The sequence below is a fragment of the Venturia canescens genome, chromosome 5 (assembly GCF_019457755.1).
Source record: "Venturia canescens isolate UGA chromosome 5, ASM1945775v1, whole genome shotgun sequence".
Classification (NCBI taxonomy): domain Eukaryota; kingdom Metazoa; phylum Arthropoda; class Insecta; order Hymenoptera; family Ichneumonidae; genus Venturia; species Venturia canescens.
In genome coordinates, this window is record NC_057425.1 from 1,115,249 (window position 1) to 1,142,063 (window position 26,815).

A 26,815-nucleotide genomic window follows, 5' to 3' on the forward strand; every position below is an offset into this window, starting at 1 on the left:
GGTTGTTGGTTTGCTCACCTCGGCCGATTGAGGCCTCGGCGCGATCGTATCGCGAAAAGTGTGTTCCCTGCCCACACGTACGAGAAAAACGAGGCGAATCCCATGGGGGGATCGCGTCCCAGGGTGAAAGGGTTGGCACAGGACAGCTACGAGGGCGCTCGGGAAACAAGGCCAGCCGACGCACACACTTTTACTTTTCGAGTTCCTTCTTTTTTCCCTCGCCAGCAAGGACGCACTCTTGCGAAGCCTCGCCATTCGACCGAGGGAAATTTGAATGAAGATTTTATCTCCGCCTGCACACGAACGACGATAGGGATTCTCAACCCCCGCGTCGCCCGGCTCGGAAGTATGGCCACTGAAAAAGCCTCATTGTTTTCATTCAAAGCGATTCTGATTACTTGTTAAATATTTCTGTCGAGACTTATTTTCAGAGCTTGATATTTATCTGCCTCGCGAAATTTTTCGTATGAACGATGTACGTTTATTAAACTGATGGCGGGATTTATGTTTTTCTGCGAAATATTTTCATCCAGAGTGCTCATCACCGCGGGGATCCGGCTTTTCGTCGAAAAAACGTATGAGCGAATTTAATTTGCATGGAATGCAGAGAATATGGAGTGCAAATTCTGAAGCTTGTTTTCAATACAAAATTCTCATCGTGTCCGTACGGAAGAATCGATAAACTGCGTCGAAAAGCTTTCATTTGAAGGGTTTTAGAATGAAAATTTATTCAAAAATGCGTACATAGAGCACGCAGAATTTTTCGGATTCCTCAGCAGCGCGAGGGCAGCTCGCGAATTTTTCAAATTCGTCGAACGAGCCCGTACTCTCGTAGTGTGTATCATATACGCAGCGAACACGGCATTCGCTGAGCCGACTTGGAGGTGGAAAAAAATGTGCAAGCAAGCGAGTAGACGAGATGAGCGCGCGAAACGAAATGTGCAAATGAAGCCAATATGCGACGGGGTCTCTATCGAAGCATCGAGCCGACGATATTTTCAGCCATTTCACGGCTATACGAACTCGTGACTCCCTTCCTTTGCATTGAGCGTATCATACATCCACTGCGAAGAAGAAATTCGGTCCATCCACAGCCGGAGCGCGTTCCTTCAAATCGTTCAAATTAACTTTGAGCGATTCACCGCACTTTTCCACTTTTTCTTCCTCTATATTCATGCCTCGTGCATATACAACGAGTTGTACAGGTATATCCGGCCTGAAAAAGTACGAAACAGCCCGTGGGCTAAATTCTTGCATTTGATACTGCGGATTTTTCTCCTCTGAAATGTCGATTACCTCCATACCGATTCGCAGCCTCTCATTTCACCAATCGGTAGAGCATTCTCTACGAGCTAAATCCTTGTCGATTGAACACGCTTATTTTATTTACACAAAATTTTTTATCTCTCCCCCCACCCTTTTTTTTCTTCTATTTACGATTCGAGCCAATTCCCGATTGAAAATCCGTCGGCGAACGTTCCCAAGTCTCGAAACGGGTCAATACAATGAGGAGTGGTGATAGAGGAACGAGAAAATACATATGGAATAGGATTACTCTCGAATGCATTTTTCCCAATTCCGCGTATATTCCCGTATATCCTCTCGGAATGCGGAGAAGTATACGAATTATTGTCAATACCAAACAATCCCTCGGCTCGCATTTTCCATCTATTTTTTGTTGCCTTTGTTTTTAAATCTTCATCCGAAGATACAGCCGGGCGGCGCGTACGGGTTAATTGAAAAAATTTCAATCCGAGGATTACTTTTTAATTATAAAACGTTTGTACCAAAGGTTCAATCAATTATTTTCATTCTTTCTTTGCGTTGAGGGAGCGCGTGTTTTTTCGTGCGCCGTCTTGCCATTTAACTTTTAAGAGAATCGTGATGTATGCTCGTGGCTATCGCGAGAGAAAACCGTTCAATAATGGACACGATCCAGCTGTAAAACTGCGCGTCACGTACTTCATTAATCGTCCGGTCTATCCGAAGCGCTTTAAGGCGTATGTGCGAGCCCGGGAGCTGTGAGGGGCGAAGAGGATTCAAGGAAAAACTGCTTGGACCTGGAGCCTGTAAATGTGCGATGTATACATGCATAGCGAGCGAGGCTACTTTGCAACGTTTAATCGGGAAACGTGTCGCTTTATACAGCTCCAGGATAATTTGCTTTTTCCGGGTTCGCTTCGGATACTTTATGCCGCAATGAAATAAGAAAAAAGCCGAACGTTTTTCTCTTACTTCTTGCATTGTTCGGCGATGGGGACTCATGACTTCCGGACCGTATAACCAGAGGGTTATCTCTCTTCCACTTTGTAGCTCTGAAATTTGAATGTCAGGGACTGCGCTATGCTCGCTATTCGATAGTTAAACTCACTCGTGCAGAAACGCATCCCAGATGATATCCGGAAATCATGAATACCGTAGATACCGCATCAGCCGGGAATCCATTGAGAAAATAAAACTCCGGGGAGGAAATTAATTCGAATCTGTCGAAAAATCTGCGAAATTCGTTCAACTATGCTGCAGATTTAAGGAAGATCACACAAATCTAATGGAAATCGAAAATTCCAAATTTTACGGTTGAAATTTGGAAATATGCTAGAAATATACAGCGTGCATCTATTCCCGGAATTATTATAGGATCTGCCGTCTAGTTGCCGAGAAAACAATTAACGAAAATCACATTTTTTGAAGGGTTATACACGCAGGCTCTTATGGCAGGCACACTACCTGTGCGACGGTCTGGATTTAATGAAACAGGATCCTCCTAACTTTAAAGAGCCAAAAACGAGAATAAGAAAATATAATGTTTTTAGACATCAATGATGGCTTGAGAAACATTTGTTGTTGGTGAAAATGACTTGGTAATGGAAAAAGAAAAACATTTATTTGAGGTTAACGAGTAATAACGACTTTAACAGTGGAGGGTTCGACAACACCATGAGCCAGCTGCTTGACGATTTAGCTACGAAAGTATTTTAGCTGCTATCATTATATTAAAAATCTATGAATCTCAACAAATAAGTTACACATCATTTTAATAAACGCACGAATAAATTTTAATCATTTCTTTCATCATCAAAAGAGTGAAAAAAAGGTCGACCTATCGCAACAGCTAGTCAAGAGACACCTTATTATTTTGAAAACTTTAAATTAACTATAGGATGATGGATTTATATATTATTTTATTAGTATTACGAAAGTCCATGATTTTTCAGGTGTGTGTCGTGATGATTTATGGAACATCATTTATTACGAAGTTTTTTTAATGTCATTCTCATCGTCCAATCAGCCATACTGCTAATACATTTGGTAATGCTGTCTCCTTTGCTTACCATTTACTATCCCTTTGTGCAAGGAGGTTATATTTGACCATGGATCGACGCAATGCTCGGCTTGACCAAAAACATTGTCTTCAAACAAATTTATTTTTCCTAGCACTCTGTTTCTCGCACAAGAACCCTCAATTCGATTATTCAATGAATACAGTTTGACAGTTCACATATTCGAATCCGTTCCGTGTTATTCGAGGTTGTGCAGCGATGCCACCTTTACGCAGCCAGAGCGGTAGCAGCAGAAGACGACGACACACCACGTAATTACTCGACTAAATCGAAGATTTTTATTTCATTTTTTCGGCAAACTTCGTTTTTTTTTATTCAAAAATGATCCTCATCATTTTTTAACATTTGAGAATTCTTTTTCAAAACATATCTAATCGGAAAAATTAGTTATTAATGGTTCAAGTCTCTGCTGGAGCGCGGTCTTCATAAGCTGTGCGTTAAATTTCGAAATTTTGTCGATTATTCATTGTTATAACTAGTCGAAGATGCGCTCACAAATTTTGCAGGCATTTTCCTGCGCGCACTTTAACTATGAAATAAAAAAATGTCACGTTTGCATCTAATAATGAAGTTTGCGATAGGTCAACCTTATTCTTTTGCTTTACATTTTCGAGGATGTCGAGTACTTGTGGCAGAGAGGGAAGGAGGCAGCAAACAGACGGAAGGCGATTAGCTCCAGAATTTATTGAAATCTTCGAGATTTTAAATTCAAACGAGAAAAACTTTTTTAGAGCCCAAACGGACATGCATACGCTTCGCACAGTGGCCGCTTTCTGGTTTACAAAAGTAACCCGATGCCCTGCTCGTTCGGAGTTTCCATCCGTTCGTTTCTGCCGTAGAGATTCACAGCGGTAGTTAACTAAATGCCTCGGAGAAAAGCCCCTTCTTGGCAGCTCGTCGTGCCTCCGAGCCAGAATGACCCGGCCTCGCTTTTTTGCCCACGAAGCTCAGTCCGCTCCGTATACCCATAACACACACCGAACCACCACTGTCTTATTGTCCGTGATACCGCGCCGCCCGGAGTACATATACTCGCGCTGGCGCTTCCGGGTTCTCGATCTCGTGATAACGCGTGTCCCGAGAATCCTTGCCGAGATACAGCCGGCTAGTAATGGAGTATCAGTCCGGGCTTTAGAGACCGGAAGTTAAGTTAGGGAGGATGGCGAAGCAGGGGCAGAAAAAAAGCTTTGCTACGAAAATGCCGCTGCGCATGGTCGACAGTTTCGGGGAGACACACGGAAGAGAAAAATATCACGTTCTCATATTTACGAGCAATTTCAGACCTTTTGGCGAATAAAATCAAAAGTTATTGGACAACGTTTCGAACGGGGATTCGAATGCCCGTTGGAAGGATCGAGCGTTTTTCCCGAGTCGCTCGAAAACCGCGTTTTTTCCGATTGCAAGGGTATTCGAATCTCTTGAAACATCAGAAGATTCGAGCTGCGAAGACGGTAAGAACAATCGGCGATTCTCTCCCCGCCCGCGGAAGCTGTACGCAGCCTGTCTGCCGGTAAGTTTTTCTGAGAGAAAAGCTCCCAATGGAGATTTGAATACTTATTTCCGTGAATATTGAGGGTTTAATGAAGAATAGGAATTCTCATTTCCGTGAAATTTTCAAGGATCCCGTCCGCTTGACTCCGTCCTCGAGTTTTCTTGCACGCGGAGGCGGGGGGATCGTAGACCTCGAGTATTCACTTCGAGAGCACGGGCTCGAGGGTCATGCTTCGAGCTTCGATAAGAGAAATTCGAATACAGAGCCGGAGAGGAAGCCGGAGACGCAAAGAAAATAGTGCGGAGAAGAGGGAGCCTCGAGTGCGATACTTGCGAAGAAGAAAGAAGCGACGCTGGTACATGGGAGGCGTCAGTTTCGGAGCAAAGGCTCCGAGACAGAAGTGCAGATACGCGCCGGTGGAGCGAAGTGGGAAAGGGTCAGTTTTGAGACTCGGGTTTACAAAGAATCGCGACAATGGCTGGAGCCGCGTCTGCTCCACGAAAATAAGCCCTTACGAGAGTCTCGTGAACGCCGCTCTCGCGTTTCCTTCGTACTTTATGTGCTTACGTATACGTAGGAAAGTGTATGGCGAGGTGCGATGTCATTTTAGATAAGTTGCTCCGTCCGCTTTCACGTCGCCCTTGCGCCGGGGAGTTCGCCGATGTCCGCCTCACGTGTTTTCCAAGCTGTTGGACTTTGAGCACATTCTTCGTTCCTCGGCAGAGGGTGCGCGGCGGCCTCAAAAGAGTATACGAAAGAAATAACATTTCTGAACTTTGCAGACGAAATTCGAGGGCGCGCGGTCGCGTATTTATGCACGAAATCGCGGTGGAAAGTTCGCGCGAATCATCACTTATGCCTTTTGATTCGAAGACTCTCGCCCGGACAGCAGTCTTCCAAAATTCATTTGCCCCGAGGAACATCGACAGAGACTTTGAGGCAGTTTTTTGCTTAAATATACTGCGAAGAGTTCGTTGGTTTTGGCCTACTGCGGGGATTCGTTGCAATCACCGTATATTTGATCCTCCGTCACTAGCGCTGGGAGAAGCAACTCTCGTGAAGTTTCGCCGAGTGCGAAAGCTCCGGGAAAAAATAGAGGGAAATATTGGAATAGAAGAATTAAAAGATATGAAAAAGTTGGAGAGTGCGCTTCGCACCAGCGCGCGATATAAATGAGAATAAGATAAATATGGAAGGGAAAATGAAAAAATAAAAGTCCGCAGGTTTATTAAACACGACGAGATAAAAAGGATGCGCGAAGAGAAGAAAAATAAAAACGAGAGGAGCAGAAGCGCGCGCGCGGCTGTGGGCCGAGGGTGAAAACGCATTAAGGAAATGCGGGTCTGAAGAACTGTTGAGTATAATAAATTCGCATGTTTATAAAGATATATACGGATTCGCGTGCACGCCTCTGTATATATGCATTTGAAGCTTGCCAAGACTTCGAAGAGTCTCGTGGAGTAGGATGAAAGAAGGAGAGTCTCGGAGCGCGAGTTGTTCGCGCTGAGGAATGAAATGTTGATGAATGCAGGGTCACTCGTTTAAATAATTAAACGCGTAATTACCGCGCCCGGTGGGACAGCTCGAAAAACATATTTTAATGAACGAACGTCCTCGGCGCCGTCGTCGTTCTCCTTCGTCTTCGCGCACGCCTCGGCACGTCAACGACCAAGCTCTAAAAGCTCCACCTTCGTAGCTTCGGCCTGGTGGCTTAAGAGGAAACACGAAAGAGGACTTCCACAGAGGATACGCGGAGATGCGGGGGTCGAGGACTTCTGTACCCAATGAACAAATGCCTCGCCGCGCGGGTGAGAGTTCGCTCACCTTTGGCTTTCCCTTTTATTTCCCGCCTTACTTTTCTATCGATAAACGGTTGCGAGGCTCGTGAATCCCCGTCGCTTCCCGAAATAGAGCCAACAGTTTTACTACAAGACGAACTTTTGTTCTTGGAATTTTAACCGTCACTCGAACATGGTCGATGACGCTGAAGTTTGCAACGTCGGAGTCCAACGAAATGAACTTAAAAAAGCTTTCAATAATTCCAGTAATTTTTCAATTTCGGTCCCCGCCGAATTTACAATTCTTAGTTTTTCAGTTTCAGCCTGCACACAGAGTAAAAAACTGGTCAATCACAAACGTTATTTTCGTTCATTTCGTCGGACTCGAACGTTGCAAACTTTGGTACATGGTCGCTCTCGAAGCAATTTCCGATGGAAAACGAACTCCGATGTTCCTTCAAAGTCGGGGCACCTCCCCATCTGTGAGCATTGTTAAAAAAGGATCGCTGCAAATATACATTTACAAAGTTTATCTCGCTGTAATACTTTGGTAGAATGATTTCGAGGATAAAGTTTTGACTTCCGGAGGAAAACCTGCAGAGCCTTCTCGCACACTCGGACATCGTGCGAACCGTGACGCCGACGGTTCGCGCTCCCCTCCCGCTGCGCCGCTGCTTATGCAACTACGTGACTCTCGAGATTTATACTTGGAAAGTATAAGCAAAGTTTCTCTTACGTCCCTTCGATAGATTCACGTATTCTTAGGTTCGCCGAGGAAAATTTGAAAGTGTATAATATTTATGTAGAATTCTCGCCACCGGTCGAGTTCATGCTCGGCTTCGCTGCTAGAAATGCGGAGAATTCGCGTGCGCTGCTTCGATACAGTTTTCGCAAATATTTCTATATCCCGATCGCCGCGCGGTGAGACAGAAGCTCCGACGGTGGCCTCGCGAGGCGCGAGGCTCGATGCACAAGAAAAAGATTCGAATCCTCCTCCACTTCTGGCGCACTGATATTGGGGATGTTCGAAAAGGATAAATACACGTGCACGCGGGCACAGGTTCCTACGCCGCGGAGCAGGAGACTTTCACGAGACTGTTGAGACTCGCGAAATGCAGGGACGAGAAGGACTGAGGGAGGAATAAAAATACGGGAGAAAAAAAACACTCGAGAAGGTGGAGGGCACGTCGAAGAGTCGCGCGGAGCAGAGCGGTATGTGAAAACAACTACGGTGTATCGATTTCGGCTCTTTTCATACAGCGTCGCTTTCAAGTATGTCGACAACGGAGAAAAGAGGCAGAGAGAGAGCGAGAGCACCCACAACCGAAGGTGGATGAGGGTCCCACTATCGGTTCTTTATTTTTCCATCCCCTTTCTATTTTCTGGTAGGCGAAGAATCCCGATAACAACCAACCACCCTCTTCGATATTTCCACACACAAATGCACACTCTGTGTGTATGTGTGTGTGTGTACATACGATCTGTAATATGTATACTTGTCCACCTTTTACCCTTCTCCAACCTTTTGCCATTCTCTTTTTACCGCCTCTCACGCCCGCCGTATCTTCCTCGCTTTTCCTCTTCCTTCCTCTGAAAGCGTCTCGGCCTCGATTCTCTCGAATATCAGGTACAGCGACACCGCCTGTATACACCGATATTCTGATAATGTTGATATATTTATTTACTGGGCCGTTCCACATCATAATCGAGCTCGCGATCCGACCCTCGACACATGCTCCATATACATTTTTCACTCTCTTCGGTCCTATTTGTGAGAGGGCGCACAAATGTTAGGGCGATTTTCGAAAATGTGTTATTAATCGAAAAAATAAAGTTTGTTAATGAGATTTGAGGTTGAGAATGTTTGCATGCGACAATATTCGGACGAGGCTGGAAAAACGTGAGGAAATATTGCAACTTGGTGAGTCTCGGAGTCGATGGCTGACGAGGAGATTTAAAAACGAGCAGTTTTTCCTGTTAACGGGCACCGAAACTAGCTATTTGAATGGCAGCTCACGTAACCGAGCCTGCGGTACGCTCGGGTGCCGCCAAACTTTTGTCCCTTCGTGTATCGTCGGACTACTCTATTCCACTCTCTTTCTCTGTTTTTCGTCCTTTTATTCAGCACGGCTAAGGAAAATAGGCGAGATGCGACGCATCTCTCTCGGTCTTGAGTTTTCCTCTTTTTTTTTGTGGCCCTCTTCTTGCCCCTGGAATCGAACGTTTTCCCGATACAATTTAACGGTCGCACGAACGTTTTCCCAAAGCGTTTATAGAATACACTGGGAGAGTTCGAGAGCCAGACAGCTCGGAGAATTCGCTCGGGCCTCCGGAGAGTCTACGAAAAAAGTTGCATTTCTTTTCTCAAACGAGATAAACGGAGCAACAAAAAACTCGGTCGGTTTTTCTTCCCGCAGACGTTTCAGAGCTTTTTTGAATTCGTTCCCTTTGCTCATGACGGAAAATAATTCGCAATAATATCGATTGAAGTCGCATCGTCGCGTTCGTGAAGAAAAAAGTGTGCAAAGAATTACAGTTTCATAAATGATTTGGCTACAGACGAAAATTTGATTTCACTGGCTCGAATGTAACCGCCTTACAATGATCTCCGTAATACTCGAACGGGCTTTTATGGCCTCTTCTCCCAGTGTGAATTAGTTCCAAGGATACCCAAGTTGAGTGGATCACGCGCGAACACGAGCCTCGGAAAATTTAATCGGCGTAAACGTAGCGACATTTCCTCGTGGTGGCGGACAGTGCTATATGAGAAAGTTCCGAGCAACGTTTCGGTACTGTAGAGTCTGGGGAAGGAAGGAAGGAATGGAAAACAGAGAGAGAAGCGGAGGCAGAGATGAAAAAGGGGTGAGCAGAGGTGCGAAAGTAGCGTTACCACCGCTGACAGTGAGATTGCTTCACGGGCACGTGCAATATACCTTACCGTGGAAATTTACGATGTGAGAATTGAGGCAGTTTCGGGACGGTCCCCTTTTCCCCTCATCCATTTTCTCGACCTAGCCTATCATCCCTTCATCTTTAAACATCCCTGTATAACTACACAGGCAATTCAGCACCGACTCGCCTAATCTATGTGAGAATTATTATTTTCAAGAAATGATATGCGATGAAGAACGACGAGTGAGTCGCCTTGAATTCGAACGATGAAACATCAAAAATTCTTTTCAATACGATGTTCCATTTACTGTTTTGTTGAGAAGGTTCAAGCGCATCTTGTGGAAAAATTATTTTCCAACTCTGCGCAATACAATTTTTTAAACAGAAAGCTCAAGACAGTATTAAACTTCTGGCGGAATATGTTGATGATTCAATGTCTCGAATTTGAGATCAGTTTGAGTTCAAGTTCGCAATTTTTGAAAGCTTCCATAAGAGCGCGTGTTTAACCTGCCATTTTCAAGAATGAATTTGCTTAAAGCACAATATTCGTGAGCTTCAAAGTTCGATTATTCGTGTAAGTTAGAGTTCAGCCACCGTTAAAAATCGATTGGTTGTTCAAAGTTTATTAAATATCACAGAAAATTATATTTTTTTGATCATTTACTTTGATGAATTGGTGTACGAATCGATGGACTTTTTTTTCGGTACGTGCGTAAATGCGCATTCGCATCTCCACGTTTTTCATGATCGCTTAAATTCGAAGGGTATTCCCACAAGAGCTGTCCCGGTTTGGCACAGGTTCCATTATTGAACAATTTGGCGGAGGATTCCTCGTGTATATATTCTCATGAGTGCGTCTTTAGCATAGATAGCGCGAGCTTAGGATAATATACGAGAGATTAACTCGAGCAAATAACTCGAGCTTCGATTCGAGTCTATCTGCAATTTAGTATGCACACGTAAGAATATCCGAGTGTATTTTTTATTTTCGAGCGCCGAGATCGAATCTCAATTGCTCAAATTCGATTTAATGCTCGTTTCTCCTTTCGGAATAGGAGCAACGAGCGTAAAAGTGGTGATCGAACTGCGACTCGTTTCCTGCTGCGTCCTGGACAATAGATGTTCCGTCGATGCTCGCTGGAAATTTAAGATATTTTTTCTGCTACATTGGCTACATCGGCGGATGGAGGAATCTTTATTTCAGAAGACGCCTATACGGATTGGATTTTTTCTCTTGGAAAATAACTGATGGATAGTGATCGAGGAAGCATCGCAGTTTCGTGAGTTTTGTACAAGACGTTTCCCTTTTCACTGCCGCTCCCTGAAATTGTTTCTGTACTCTGACACCGAAATGCCATCAGAAATGTCTCCGAGACACTTTTGTTATTCACTTACTAAAGTCTTGTTCACCGATCATTTGATTCGGCGATAAATGAGACAACGGAAAAAGGCGTTTCAATAATCGATGAAGATTGTGAGGAAGAAGAACTTACCAGCTCGGAGGGTGACTTCGCGCGATAGCACCGTGCCAACGGAACTCGTTGCTCGGCATCGATATCTCGCGTTGTGTACTTCGGCCCGGAAGTCCTGGGCTAGAAACGGTGGAAAATAGAGAGTACCGTTGCCCAGTAGCTGCCTGAAACAACAAAAGTCATTGTTCCCGTTCATCGGCCATGCCTTTGACCTTCAATAATATTTGGTTCGTTGTCATGCTAATATTTGCTACGATAAATTGACTCGCTCGCACGTTTTCGTGCTTAAAATTGACTATCGATCTTGATGATTACTTAAAAGCAATGTTTTGAAAAAATATCTCATTTTCTTTCGAGATATAAAAGCCCTGAATATTGCCAAAATGGATCCTGCGAGCTGGCAGCTGCCATAAAAATAACGATACTTTATTTCGCCACTTTATTCGCTTCATTCCAAGGAGCTTGCGCGCGGCGTTGCCATAAAAAGAGAAACGTTGATTTCACACGAAAGGTCCGATGTATATGAATCTTCGCTCGATCTTTCTCCCTTTCTCATTCTCTATCAAGACTCCACGAGGCTTGAACTCAAACACCAACCCTCTTATTCCTACACCCCTAATTATCCCTTCTATCGCACATTACCGAATCGTTGAGAGTTCGAGCATTACCGCGCTACGTCATTATACTCGAGGGAGGCCAGTCCTAATCCTCGGTTATGGGGACTTATGACTGCGCGCAGCGTTTATTAAACGAGGCTTGAGAAAATCGAATGTGTACTTTATCCGATCGATAGAGGCTCGCCGAACGGTTCGCCCGCGATATTCCAATGGATTGTTCAGTTTAATAATCCTCAGCGTTTATCGAATGCCTGTTTTTATCGTTGAACTTGCTCCACGCAATGTTACAGCGAGCGACGAACGGAGAGAGGCAAAGGAGTGGTTCCGATGTCTCGTTTTGCTCTTTCATAGTTTCACGAGAATCGAAAAGCCAGGCATATTGAAAAATTCAGAAAGAAATATAAAGTAATGGGAAATTCTAGGGAAAGATGAGGAGGGCATGCCCCGACACATCCCCCAAAGACGAGCCTCAGATTCGGGTTCGCGATGATGGAAGTTGGTAAAAGAAGCGTAGCACGCTTGTAGATATTTGAAAAACAAGAAAAATCTTTTCTATGCGGCTTATTTCTATATGCGTTATCGGGGATCTAGTCGCTTGGTGATGCATAGAATTTTTCTGTGTCCATTCGAAGAAATTCTATGCATTTCCGAGCGACTGCGACACATGCAGCCTGCCAAGGCGATCGCAAACGATTTCTCACGTACCGCTATACGAGAGCGAGTCTCCTGAGAGATACGAACGGAAAGAAGAGAAAAAGAGGAGGAAGAATGGGAGGAAAAAACATCGACGGTGAGAAGAAAAAGAGCGGCGTCTCGTATTTTTCGTTGTGAGAGACGACAATGGCAAAATCGTCGTTGCATCGTGGCTACGGTTTTTGCGACAATTCTTTGTGCGGACACAACATCAATGCGGTACAGACTTTTTAAACGGACTTATTTGAGAGCTCCTTCGAACAATAAATTTATTTGAGTGGAAAAGTCTGACGATCTTTCAACAGCGTTGCATGAAGTTGTTATTTTATGACTCGTGTAAGCCCAACATTTTCTGTTTTCTTGTCGTTTTCTTCAATCTCCGTTTCGTCTTGCTCTTTATTTTTGCTTGTTTTCGTCGAAAAATCGTTCGTCCTTGAAATTTTTATCCCGTGATTAGGGAGTCCGACTATTGCGCATGATTCACGACCTTTCTGTAAACGTTGCGCTCTGAATCGTGCTCCTATCGTGAGATTCGAAGGGGGTTGGAGCACGATTACATTGGGAGCAAGATTTATCTTCAGAAAAATCTTAATAACCCGAGCATTAATAATGCTAATTGAAAAAAGCGGCTGTTCCTTCGCCAGCTCAGTTCTCGGTGTGTACCCTTCCAAATTAATACTTCTTAATTCACTCCTCGTTTTTCATATTCGCTATTTTTCGTCATTAATTCGTAGCCCGAAAGAAAAGCAAAAACCCGTTAAGTTCTGTGACGCTTTATGCTTTGACACAGCAGCTGGTCGAGGAGAGCTAGCAGGAAGGTTACTTTATTCCATGCTCGGTGTGCTCGCTCGTCGAAAAATGAGAACGAACTAAAAGTGATTGCGAAGTGGTACGAGGATTTCTCGCCGGAAACTGGACTCTGCTAATGACCGAAGTCGTCAACGTCATGAGACTACGAAAGAAGTCGAGGCGACCAAGAAAAATAATAAAAAGAGAAAAAACGAGGGGTAAGAAGGCTAAGCAAGAAAGACAGACGGATAAGTTTCGTTAGTCCGTAGAGATGGAGGAGAAGACCGAGCGAACGGGGACGGTGGGACGACGACGAGCAACTCGCGACTCAAAAACGTATATAAGAAAGTTTGGTGAGACTTTGGCACTGCCTTCGGTGGTTTCTCCCTGTTTTCTTACAGTTCGCCGCTCTCTTTTGGAATCTCTCTCGCTCCCCGGGAAGCCCCTGCTTCTGCAAACATCGACCAGAAGTATTCTCACCGGACCTGCTGGACTTTGCCATTTCTACGATTCATCCAATCCTCCCTTTTTCCTTTCCTTTCCCTCCCCGGCCCCCCTCCTCTCGCGCTTTCTTCGTTTTCATTTTCTCTTATCCTCCCCCCCTCCCCCTCCTTCCTCCCGTTACACGGTTCCAATCCCGGAGGAATTTTTAGCGCAAGACCTCGTGGACCAGTCACGTTTATCCAAAGGAAACGATACAGGAGCGGTGGGGAGGGGGGGGGGGGGGCGAAAAAAGTAGGGCGGGAGGATAGAGGGGAGAGCCTGCTAGGCCGCAATTTGTTTTATGGAGCGGGATTAAAGATGCCCGGGGCTAAAATCATCCCTTAAACTTTTACGGCTCGACCGTTTACGGAGAAACGACCCTAGTCGTCGGCTCTTTACCCTTATTGTTGTTGCCTCCGCATCCCTAAATTCGGTCCATCCGCACGTTTCCCAACTTTTTCCATTCCTTCTTTTTTGCTTATTACGTGTTCAAACTCTACACCGCCCGAAAAACTCGTAGATTGTACATGGGAGATAAACAAAACGTGCACTCAAATCAAATGGCTTGGATGGAGAGTGTTTTAATCGCTGGCTTTCGCAGCGATTCGAGATTACCTGTCTTTGCATTTATTTTTTACGATTGCACTGAGAAACGTCGATTTTTATATCCTCCAAACGCAATACCATGTTCGATTGTACTCTCCCGGAAAAAGCTCTCGCTCAGAGTTACATTGGAAAAAAAAACAAAAACGAGTGTAATAGACTATTCACCGATGTTGGTGCTCCGAGGGAAATCGATCTGAGGCCGGTAATGATACGCGAAGGATAATGGTATGGAAATTAGTTACTCTATCGTTTTCCGATCGAACGTTAAATTTATTTCGCGCAATTTCCCCCGAGCTTGCGGTAAAATCGAAGCTTTATCGCTAAACGGTAAAATATTGCTCGGTAAAATGAATAAATAGTGTTATTGAGAGCGATGAGAAAAAGCGCGCAATTACATTGAAAACGGGATGAAGATCGAGCAGGAATCGCTTGAAACTTCATATCTTCCTCGCTCATGCACCCTCGCGAATCAGTCGAGTATCAATGCGCAAGAGATGTCGGTATTACGAGTGTTCGTGACCCCTATACGCTGGTAATTTGGGGGGGATGAGCCGCCCTTTGTGTCTGGAAAACGCGCCTCCCAGACGGAAAAGTTTCGACGGATCAGTCGGTAACGAACGAACACAGACGGTAAATCTGACGCGAGATGAGGTTCGAGGATCGAGGCAAACTCAAGCCTGGACTCGATGGGTGTGAGTCAAGTTTCCCGAAGGAGAAGTGCACAAAAGGGAGAGCCTTCGAGTGGAAAATGAGCTAACTGCGAAATAAAAGCTAATCCACTTCTTTACATCGAGATTAAATATTAGCCGAAAATTTTAGCGAAGAGCTTTTTCCCGAGAAAAACACTCCCGCGGCGATTCTCTTCTGAGCAATTAGGATTTTTTGGACGCATCTCCACGTTCGTTGAATTTTCGCAGACTTTTATTTTTCATCCTCCACTTCTCGTCACGGACTTTCTAGACGCTTAAATTTTTACGAATCGAGGATTGTAAAACGGTCCAACGACCGTCGTCGACAAAATCGAAAAAATTTTAAATCAGACCAAATGCTGGTTCATGATGGGCGCTATATATTTAAGAAATTACTGGAAATTGCAGTGTATATATCAGTGGGTAAATGGCGGGAAGAGGTCGAGAATCACAACTCGTGTCTCACATTTCGATTAACCGGAGGAAATGGTTTTCCCAGATGCGGTCGCTCGATTGCCGGTCGCATACGTCATTCCTGGAAACTTCCGTTCGAACGAATAATCCACGAGAGCGAAATTCTAGCAGGAATAATTTTATTGTACGTGCTGCTCATTTTACTATGCTTTGACTGCCGATGGGATTGCTTCCTGATTTTGCTTTTGTCTTTGCTAAAAATCCTATTAATTCCACGAAGAGCGTTACGGAGAAAATAATTTTGCTGTCATTTCTCATTTTCCATAAAATTACGAAAAGTCTCAACACCGAATCTCCCATCAGACTATTTTGTTAAGAATTTTAAGCAACTTTGACCCACTTCCGGAGCCCTGTGAATGCCTCGTTTGCCAAAAACTTTCCAAGCTTCCGGATACAAGTTTGTGGTTAAAAGAAATCGATCGAAATGATCGGACGATCGTACCTGAGGCCGGGAACGGCTGTGACGGATCTCTGATCGGGGCTGGTGATCCAAGTAACGTGGGGCGTTGGACTTCCATGGGCGGAACAGCTAAGCTGGGAACCAGTCGTGTTTGAGAAGACGAGAGTACTCGGTGGCTCGAGAACGAATACAGGACCTTGCTGACCAAGAACCGCTACGCAATTACAAGCTGCTGAAAAAACGAAAATTACAAAAGATTATAAACAAACGAACAATCAAGATTCGCTACAATGAATTTGGGCTATTTTTCAAGATAAGATTCGTGGGCAAACCTTCATCCATTTGTGCTTCTTGGACAAATTAGCCAGTTAATGAAGAAAGGAGGCAAATTAATCAACTTAGTTACGATGGAACAGAGAGTACAGAACATGAAATTCGAGTTCAAATATGCTTTGTCAGTTTATATAATACGTCGAGAATAATAGCAAGTATGATGCAAGTTATACACTACCGAAACGTGACTTCCAAGCGTGGGCGTGTTGTCTATATACTTTTCATTACAATGTAAACAGTTGTGGATAAATGGTTGCTTAAAGCTTCCATATTTAATGCTCTTTTCAGGATATAGTGTTAACGTCATTGACGATGATTTTTCTCTCCGATGATTTTTATCGTTAAGGCATTCCTTTCACGAACCCAATTTTTTTCAAACACGTGATTTTAAATTACAGTAAAGTAAAAATGCCTGCGAATAGATTGGCAAAATTTTAGGTGGTCAGGTTATAGAATATTTAGTGAAGAATTGAAATTTGAAAAATCGTAAAATTTATACGCCGGGAGCTTGTGGAAATTAGATCGCCCAATTTCTATTCGATAATTCATATTCTCAATAATTCTAAATTCCTCATACAAACTGTCTCACAGATGGGAAAAAATTTAAGGAATCCTTAACGACGATAATAATAAAGGGTTACCGAATGCTTAAAAGAGGCATTAACGATAGAAGTTGGAAAAATGGCACAAAAGCTTTTCCTATATAAACGCGCGATTTCTCAGAGGTTAGTAGTAATCAGTCGGAATTTCGAGGCCCCCAATTTGCGTGATCAAAAAATACGCTCATGCGAAAGGAATACCTTAAATCGATTTCGACTTCTCTAATTGGTAGAACAATAATGTTAAAAAAATGTGGCAATTGTAACCCTACTATACTCGTTAATTAAAAAATCATTGCATTATAACAGATTGGTCAATGAATGCTGACTCACAAGACGTTATTGGATCGTAAGCACAGTAAAAAATCGATGTTTATTTATGGTTCAATCGTTCCCCGATAATTTCAATAACGCGTTGGCTATGAAAATGATTCGACATTTAGCACGAACGTCCTCAGGCTGCAAAGTGGATCGTTCGAGCAGTCGAAGTGTGAACTGAAAACATGGTGCGATTGTGGACACGGGTGAATTTCTCCACACACGACGTTGGTCGAAATGGATAACTTTTGTGTATAGTTTGCCGTCGAGGAATAATGTATACTCGACAATGGGAATGTAACACGTAAATATGTCTATTCATGAAAGCTCGAGCGGTGTAGCAAGCAACGAATCGGTGATCTCACTGTGCAGAATCAGTTTCGCCAGCTGAGAGAGTTCGAGGGAAATGGTCGAGTTGGATGCGTGCACCGAAAGTAGGTACAGTGCAGATACGCCCACGGGTCAGTGAATAATCAGTGTGGCGAGAATCCCCGAGAAGGATCCGTGTACACAGCGAGGATGTACGTGCGGAAGGGCGCTGACCTCTTCGCACTTGCTTTTTCGATGCGCCCTTTTTCCTGTGAGCCAATGATGTACGTAATATTTTCACTTCCCTCTCTCTCTCTCTTTGCCTGAGCACACACGACTCGCAACGCTCTCGTGTGCTCGCTCCCTTGATTCCCTTGCGGGTGTCCGTGCGCGGGTAGGTTAATCCCCGATTACGTTTATTCATTTCGTAATGAGCAGGGTCGTTGGATTACGCGAGAAGAGAAAGGGCACTACACAAATGGAAAATATCAAAAGAGGAAGCGAGAGCGGCGAAGGGGGGACTTAATGGTCGAACAATGTTCGGTTCCAACAACCTGGCAATAATGCGATTCAATTAATTTACCAATGAATGAAAGATTAGACCACTGAATCACTTCCGTGCCATTGATTGCAACCAAAAAGTGGAAGGATTCGTTTTTTGTTGATGCGGAATCGTCCGACTGAGTGACAACTGAGTTTCGCTGTAATTTCAGTTATTTTGAAATAGTTTATTTTATAAAAAAATAGAAAAATTTTGAAATCTACTAGATTATTATGCCTCAAGGCCTCACACTTGTGATGGGCGGAAAAATCGAACATTTTTTTATTAGTTATTCTTCATGTACAATTAATTAATACCACTTATTTGTTATAATAATAGTTAGGGCCTGGACGAGGGATTTCGTATTTTGTTGAAAAAAAAATTGTAACAAAAAAATCGAAAACTTAGCATCTCGAAAAATGAATTTTTTGTTAAAACTGACGCCATTTTTTCGAAAATCAATATTTTTACAAATCCTTCGTCCAGGCCCAAGCTATTATTATAGCAAATAAGTCGTATAAGTTTCGTATGGATTGGATTAATAGTTTTTTTCGTTATCATGTCCACCGCAATTGATGCTCAAAAAAAGGTGCTGCTGGAATACAGCTGGAGTGCCGCCACTTTGAGAAATTTTTTCATGAAAAAAATTGTACAAGTACATGAACGCATGTACTCACAGTTTTTCAATAAACATTCATTCGTCGGAAAAAAATCAAGAAAATCACGTTTTTTCGCCCGCTCCGAGTGTATATGTACAACCCATTAAGAAGAAAACTTGCATGAAAAATAGGAAAACACCTAAAAAGTTTTTCCTTCGGTAATCATGGTAATATTGGAAAAGCAAAATAGTGATAGAGATCGTCGTAACAAAGAATGAAAATACGACAATTGCTTGTAATCCACTCGGAAACGAAAGAGAGCGAAATAAAGTTCTCGAGACCGCGGGCGGAGAGTTTAGCAGAAGTGATTGCGTTTGTAGAGTCCGTCTGAGCATCGTTGACCATTACCACTGCTAGAGTTTCAGAGTATAACTGCTTATCTACTTGTGTCGAGACTGTTTAAAACTACTGGCACGTACGAAACGCGCTGACCCAGGAGGGGCAAACTCTGTCTACACCGTCGTAAGCAATAACCACTGACAATGTCCCGATTCCATAGCGGAGGGTTGCTTATCTATCCGCAGAATGGAATGGATCGAATTGTCCGATGCGCCGGTACAGTATTGAAAAAAAAAGAGGGACCGGGAGGGAGAGCAAAGGAAGCGAGTCTTGCGAGCGGTTTGCAGAGAAGGAAAAAAAACGCGTACGTTGTTCTCCATCCCATCACCGAAACTCCCGCAGCAATGTCTGGGGCTTATTCGAACTGCTTTCGCAGTTTGAAACTCCATAAAATTCGTGGCACGCGGTGAAAGCGAAGCTCACGAATATTTCGTAAGAGGTGGAGAGTCAACAATTCTCTTTTTTTTTTTCACCATCGTATCTGCAATTCGCCGAAACTTCCGGAGCAGAGAAAGTTTGAATAAGAAGTAATTAAAATAAGGAATTCCACGGAAATGGCAACAAACGGCACGTTCGAATAGGCGCTTCCTTCTTTTCGCGATTAACCCAACTTTTCGGTGTATTTCCAGTAGAATAAGTTTCACTCGGAAACTCATAATACGATTATTGAACCGGTGTGAATGTCAGTCATTTGTTGTTGGAAACAAAATACTGAAAAAGAAGAATATCGAGCTAAATAATTCGGGGAATATTCTTCACGTTCGATTGCAAATCGAATGAATAATTATTCCGTACGAAAAGCTTCGATAAATGAGCCACTGGCGAGGTAAAAAAATACCGAAACAAATATTGCAATGCAGAACGACAGGTCGAAATAAAAACAGGACTGAAAAAACAATAGCAATTTAAACTGTAGCTGCGGAGGAGTACGAGAAAAATTATAATAAAATATTAAATTAAAACCTCTGGAAGGCTCGCGCGGAGCGTTATTATTTTTTGTTCCGTACCACTTTGTGCACACAGGAATATTGTTTTATTGTGCGAGCTCGTATAAAGAGGCGCGAGTCGGGAATAAAGCATGCGACGAATAAAAGATGATATACGCAAAAAATTCAGCGAAAATCCTTTTCAAGCGAGAATGTCACGTGAGCGGACTCGGGACGAAAATATCGCTTGCGCGTGAAAAACCGTGCCGAGACGAAAAAGAAGCAACGCGAGTGGAGAAAGAGATACAAGAAAATAGGGGGGAAGCACGAAGATCGGGAGGACGTGTATGTATAGATAGATAAACACCAAATTGTTCGGAGAGAAGGATTTGCTCTGGTAAGGCGATTCAGGTAGATCGATACTCGTTACCCTCCTCTACCCGTGAGTGGTATAGAAATAATTCATCCTATGAATTATTTAGTTGGGACGGTCGGACGGGAGGCGCGGCAGAGTTCCCCGGTTTCGCGGTTTAAAATCCGATTTGACGCCGGCTCCGGTAACTCCACGATCTCTCCCCTTCCTCCTCTGTCCATATAACACCCCCTCGCATTTCATAGTATTCGGATGCTCGATGGTGGTCCTTGTTTGTTCAAGTGTGTCTGTGACAGTTCTCCGCATCGAGCTTCGTTCCAACTGTGTACACATGTACACCTTTCATGTATATATATGTGTATTACTGAGTGGCAGCTCGTTTCCACGGTAGTTAACCGGGGGTCGTTATCGCCCACAGACCCGAGACCCCGAGGCTCCTGCTCGCTGCCAGTCCGGCGTTTCGAATTAGGCAGGACTTTACACTGTTTCCCTCTCACTACGGAAAATGGGGATTAGGAACGACGAGCGCTGGAACCTTGGCCGGTCTATGACGTATGAGGGCAGCTGAGGAGGAGCGGGTGGGTTGGAAGGAGAGAAATGCTTTTGTCAGTTAACGAACCTTTCGAATTAGGGCGATACTTTTATTCGGTGGGATATGAGGCTTTTCTCAGTTCCAAATCAATTTCTGTGTGAAATTACTCCGCGAGCGAGTGTCCTGCGGAACGGAATACACGGAGAAGAATCGTGACTAGTTTTCAGGTTGTTGGAAAACACGCGCGGTTGTTGATTATTTTGGGTGATGTGTGGATATTCTTCGTGGCCGCGTTGTTATAGATGATTCCTCCCGTGCATTGTGTTTGGAAAAGTGGCAGTTTTATTCTGTCGGGAAATCCTGCAGTTATATATTTATCCCAAAGTTACAGGTGGATAAATTGGAAAAAGTGCACAAATCAAGGATCCCCGGGACACGCAGGCTCGAGGGGTGATGGCAATCGAGGAACGGCGACATCAACGATATTATCGTGAAAAAAAAAGAAAAAAAAAAAAACAACGACGACGACTGAAGAGATCGTGGAATAATAAAAATAAGAGAGTTCGGGCAAGTACTCGTGTACGATGAAGAACATATGAATGTCCAATCATAAATAATTATATGGAAAGTACTGGGAGAGCAGCGTGCCAGGAATCGAATGATATGGACGGAGTAGTCGAACGAGAGGAGACTCTCGACATCGGCAAGAGTCTTGCTGGTTGAACATAAAATCAATGGTAATATTTCTATACACGTATAGAAAAAGAGAAGAAGAGAGAGAGAGAAAGGGAAAGAGTGAGTCGTCGTCTGGCTGTCGGATCGGCTTCACCGACTCGTGAAACTCGCCCCGTATGTATGATAATATTTTCGTGATTGGCGAAGTTTTTCTGAGCGGTGTTCCGAACCGGGAAGAGAACGATTCGCCTCCGAAGGTTGGGGCGCGACCAAGAGGACAGATAAGTATATACGCGTAACGGATAAATGTCTATAGTAGCATGCAGTATGGAGAACGGGAGATGGAAAGGTCGAGAGGATCGATCGACCCTCTCGTTCAACCACGAGACCCATCCATCCTACTTCTGCCAACGAGATGTTCCGTCGCTCAGCCTGCAACGGAATACGAGGAAGGAGTAGCGGATAACGAGGGTGGGGGCACAGTGTTCCGCTGGAAGCCGGAGTCGCGAACGAACACAAGTGAATCCGCGGAGCGACCGAACGGAGGGGCAGATACGTACGCGGCGAGAGTCGAACGGAGAAAGCGGAAGGGACGAACGGAGCCAAAGTTGGCTCGTGAAAGTCTCGTCACGGGATTTCTCTGGTCGCCCGACGGAACTGCATAAAAGTTCTCCAACTCGTACACTCCTCTATATACCGTTATATATACATCAATGTTTGCATAACCATCTCTATACAGACACGATTCTACGATAGAAGTAGATCGGGCCAATGAGCTACGGATCACTGTATCCATCGAGCTGGGAGGCAGCCCCTCGGCATAAGGGGATGATCATCCAACACCAGTGACCGTGAGTGATCTCAAATCGATGTCTATACATCGTCGGCAGGAAGGGTCAAGAGACAAAGAAAGAGGGGAGGGGATCGAAAGTAAGATACAGTGAGACGGAGATGTTATCGGTCTAATCTGTTAAGTGGAATCGGTAGCATATCGCGCTAATGAAATAGCGTTCGATATCGAGCTCCGCACATTTTTATATCCATGGAAAATCGCCTGCTGTAACAATGTCGATGCGGAGTTTCGACCGGATGCTTTGTTTCGAACGAATCGCAGCAGCAGGCTCTATCCTGGAAGAATAATTCTCTGTTGATTTATTTAGAGACTCCTCTCGTCAATGAGAAACGTTCGCGTTAATCGCGGTTACTGCGTCGTCTCGCGGACACGTGTCATCGCGTTTGACGCATGAAATTCCTACAAATTGCTTCATCAATGTATCGACTATTTGTCGAATGATGCGGATCGACAACCCCATTTTCCCGAGGTGCTCGAACTACATATAAGTAGTTTGAAATGTTTAACGCCACCCTCGACACACTCTTTAGAAATTGTTGATACTCGTTTCGCACATTCTCATTTGCCCGGAGCTTGCTCAGGGGTGCTCGCGAAGCGTCGCGTGATCGCTCGAGCAATAATCCTCTCACTTCCGCCGTACATATTTATCCGTAATGTATGTACGCACACACTCGTGCAAGCAATGTGGCAGGCTGGGATCGTCGGGCTCACAGACCTCGACCACGCGTGCACACCCATTTCCTAGCTACCGGAAATTAGAAATTGCGTAATTCATCGGAGGAAGAGGCTGTTCGCGCCAGGACGTTTCACCTCCTCTGATTACTGGCCGCATATTGCTTCTCCATTCCGTCTCATATTCAGCAGCCAGTGCTGCACCATTTTCCAATATGTTGAGCCGGAGTTGTGTCTGCGAAGGACGAAATTGTTCGCACACCGTACAATTTCGCGGAGAGCGTCCATACGTTTACGAACTTACGTCATTTCTCGAATGCTCCAAATCACCAGACACTTTCCAATAAGTTCAACGAAGCGTGGACAAGAACAAGCAAATCCTCGAGCTTGAAATATATTCCGATAGACGAGATTGCGTCTCTGCCAAACACATCACGAAATCTCATCTCTCTACGCCACGATATCAACATTTCCCGATCATACTCATCGATCGGGCATCTATACGTGTATGCACATCCGTGGCGAGGCAGGAACAGAGGATGAGAGTAATACGACCTATGAAATTACTCTAATAATTACGCCGAGTTCGTCAATACAGGATTTTCGATCAAATTTTAGTAATTCCGTTGCAGTGGTGCTTTGCACAGTTTTTTGGAGGCTGCATCAGAGAATTTTCGGCAGTTGCAGCGTTGCATCATTTCTGTATAACGGATTATTTAGCTCTCTGTACAAACGAATTCGACGAATAGCCCTCTGGAATATTCTGCTCGCATTTTATATCGAGTTTTGGGTATAGTAATGAGGAAAATGCAAAGTATTGAATTTTCTCTACGCACTGCGCGGGCTTTGACAACACACTTTACTTTTTAAATCTCTTTTCGTGTAATGCCGAATCCAATAAAATAGTGGGATAACGGTAAAAACTCGGAAAATTCGCCCAAATGTGCAAATGTCATTGTGTCAGGCTGGGGAAGTTGAAAAGTTACCGGCGACGTTGGATTCACCAAACTCGAGGCGAACTTTTTTCCCGTAGACTCACTCGCGTTGTATTTTTCGCGTAGGTAGTACATGTATTTTTCATCGGTTCTTCTTCTATTCCGCGTCAATTTAATTCCACTAGTCCCCTAAAATAGAAAGCGTAAGGCTTCGGTCTGAACAGCAGCCAAAAAAAATGTTGGGAAAAAAGTGTCTCTGTTAGAGAGAACCTCGAGATGTGGGCGATAGGAAGCTGCGAGGGAGAGAGAGAGAGAGAGAAACGGAGAAAGTGAAAGCACAAAAAAACGGTGCGGCGCACAGTGAATAGAGCTTAATTTTTGCGAGCGTGCCGAGGGACGAGAGCACGCGCGAGCTCCCGTGGATAGCAGGAAGGGGTTGAAAAGGTGCTCCGAGGAATATAAGGCGTGCGCAATAAAGAAAAAAGAAACGAAGCCAAGATATGGTGAAAGAAAAAACTGGAGGGAGGGCGAGGGAGAGAAAAAAGCTGGGAAGAAGTTAGAGGAAAAAAGTGATGGAAAAGGGAGCGAGAAAGGTGACGACGTATAGAGAAGTCGACAACACCATCAGCGCACGGGGGATGAAAAACGGAAGGGTGAATGAAAGCTTGAGAATGGAGGATTGATGCAGCCTACTCCGCTCTCTTTTAACCCTCCAAACGTTTTCTCGAAGCGTGCAAAACCGTTCGCCCTCGCTTCGGTGCTCAATTTTGTATTCGAATCACGAATTTCCGATCGCTGACCATTATCCTCGCTCGTTCTACCTCCCCGTCTTGCTCCCGCGTCAGTCAGTTAGAGAAGACGCCAACGCGTTTGCTTCTTCAGCCTTGTTTTTTCCTTCTCCTTCTTTTCTACACTCTTTAATTTTCTTACTCCGTGCAAAAAACGTCGACGAGCAAAGCGACGAATGAAAATCAGTCCATGATAAACTCCGTGGCTCATCGAAATTTAATAAACGACGAGCAAATGAAAAGATTCACTCCAACACCGTCCTTCGTTTTCCGCCCTATTTTTCCATTTCGCAAACGCGAAACCAGCGACGCTTATTTTTTTCTATCGCTCGCATCTTATGCAAATCTTGCCTATCGCAAATTCAATTATTTCTATAAATTCAATTTTAATAACGCAATCAATGCGAAAGAAAATACAAAAAATCTTCATTACTTTCAATGTCTTTGCATAAACTATAAACACAATATAAACACGATTTCGTATTGAGCGAGCAACACATGGGTTTGCTTCATAAAGTTAGTTTTTTTAAATTAAATTAAATTAAACAATAACGACAAGGTTTTGAGAAAAAGCATAAAAAATCCAATTTATTTAAACCAGTTTAAATGTAACAAGAAATGAACAAATTGAAAAAGTATAGATGTGAATAATGATGTGTGAGATATTCGATGTAGATTAGAAGGAAATCATTATCGACTCCTTTAGTGCTTGTGACGAAGAAATGTTTCTCAACGCCTACGGACTTTTGAAGTTGCCTCTATTAGCGGGGGTCGTTTGAAAACAATTTCTGTTGAAATTGTTGCTTTATTTGTAAAAATAGTTGAATAAATGCGCGTAGAGTTGATTATATATTCGAAAACGAATATTAATAAGAACTTTTCAACTTCTTCTCGACTTGAGAACGTTGCGTGTGTGCAATGAATGATATTTCGAAGCGAACTGACACTCGTATTTTTTTTCTCATTATTAAAACAAGAGTTTCAATTATTTTTAGTGCGTTTTTTTGCAACGCTTCCTACGGAAAAATAAGAATTTTTTAATTGAAATGGCGCCGCTTATGATATAAGACGCCCCTCAACAGGAATCCTGCTATACCGACATAACTATAAAACTTCAACAATTTCCCGTCGTTCTCGTCTTTGTCGTCGAATTCGTTTTGGTCGTCAACGTCGATTCGATTAGTGTGTAAAGTCAGATGTGACTCGGGGACCGAATTGCGAATCGATTCGAACGAATACGTGTGCGGATGGACGTATGCCTCGATCCTCGGTCTTGGTGCCTGGGACACGTTTTACCGAGAGACGTCGAGGTATCGGTGAGTGGATACGATGGAGTCAGGACGGCGGATATAGTGCTGTAGCGCGATCGAACGTACGTACAAAGATAAATACATGGATGGAGCAGCACAGAAGAACCGTTGAATTTCGTACGGAACGTATCATGCAAAATGGAGTGGTTTTTGTCACGCTCGCAATTTTCCTAGGGTGAAAAAACAGCGTGGAAAAACATGAGGCAGTGATTCAAAAACTGAGCGAGGGATTCACGCAGGAAAAAATATTGATAAAAGTTGCTTCCCGATGCGTGGAGATCAGGATCGTTTCGAAATATATACTTTCAAATATTTATCATTAGTCGACTTTTTTGAGCAACGTTCTCGTGTTATTTCTACCCGTAGACATTCCTCCGTTCCCGACGTTTCAACGATTCCGAGTGACTCTTTCCAAGCTGAACAAACACGGCGCGGAATTCGAAGACGTGGATAAAGAATGGTGGGAAATAGGAAGGTATGCGTTCGAGGCACCTGTGAAAGTACATATGGGACCTTAATGACGATGTGGACAGGGCGAGCGACGCACGTTCGTCCACCTACACAGCCACGAAGGGCAGAAGGGACAGAAACAGAGAAAGAGAGCGAGAGAGTAAAGAACAATATGTGCAACAGAGAAGGTGGAACGAGCGGAGTGTATTCTCCCGCACTACTTCATACATTTACGATCCTTTGACAAGCCTCGCTCACGAGTATGCGCACACACCGACGACAATGCGACGCAAAAACAATGCACGACGGTCCTTCAAACGCTTTGCCGTTCCTCCGCTGCCTTCGTTCGCTGCCTTGTTCTCTTTATCCACACTATTTCTCGCTCGCCTCTTTTTTCGTGCCTGCACTCGCGCTCTTTTCTCTTTATATTTCACCATCCATCAATCCATCATCGAACGTGCACGCACAGTCAAACTT

At 44.0% G+C, this 26,815-nt stretch overlaps 1 protein-coding gene across 4 annotated transcripts in view; it reads right to left on the reverse strand.

Moving 5' to 3' along the window:
* Positions 1-26,815, reverse strand: part of Dscam3 (Down syndrome cell adhesion molecule 3) — a 137,712-nt gene that overhangs the window by 21,041 nt on the left and 89,856 nt on the right. For 3 of the 4 annotated variants that reach the window (XM_043418753.1, XM_043418754.1, XM_043418756.1), the window contains exons 3-4: positions 15,769-15,958; positions 10,997-11,139 (exon numbers count right to left, since the gene is read on the reverse strand). In XM_043418753.1, the coding sequence (XP_043274688.1) occupies positions 10,997-11,139; positions 15,769-15,958 (333 nt within the window). The remainder of the gene's footprint in view (positions 1-10,996; positions 11,140-15,768; positions 15,959-26,815) is intronic. The other variant, XM_043418755.1, reaches the window with a different exon arrangement.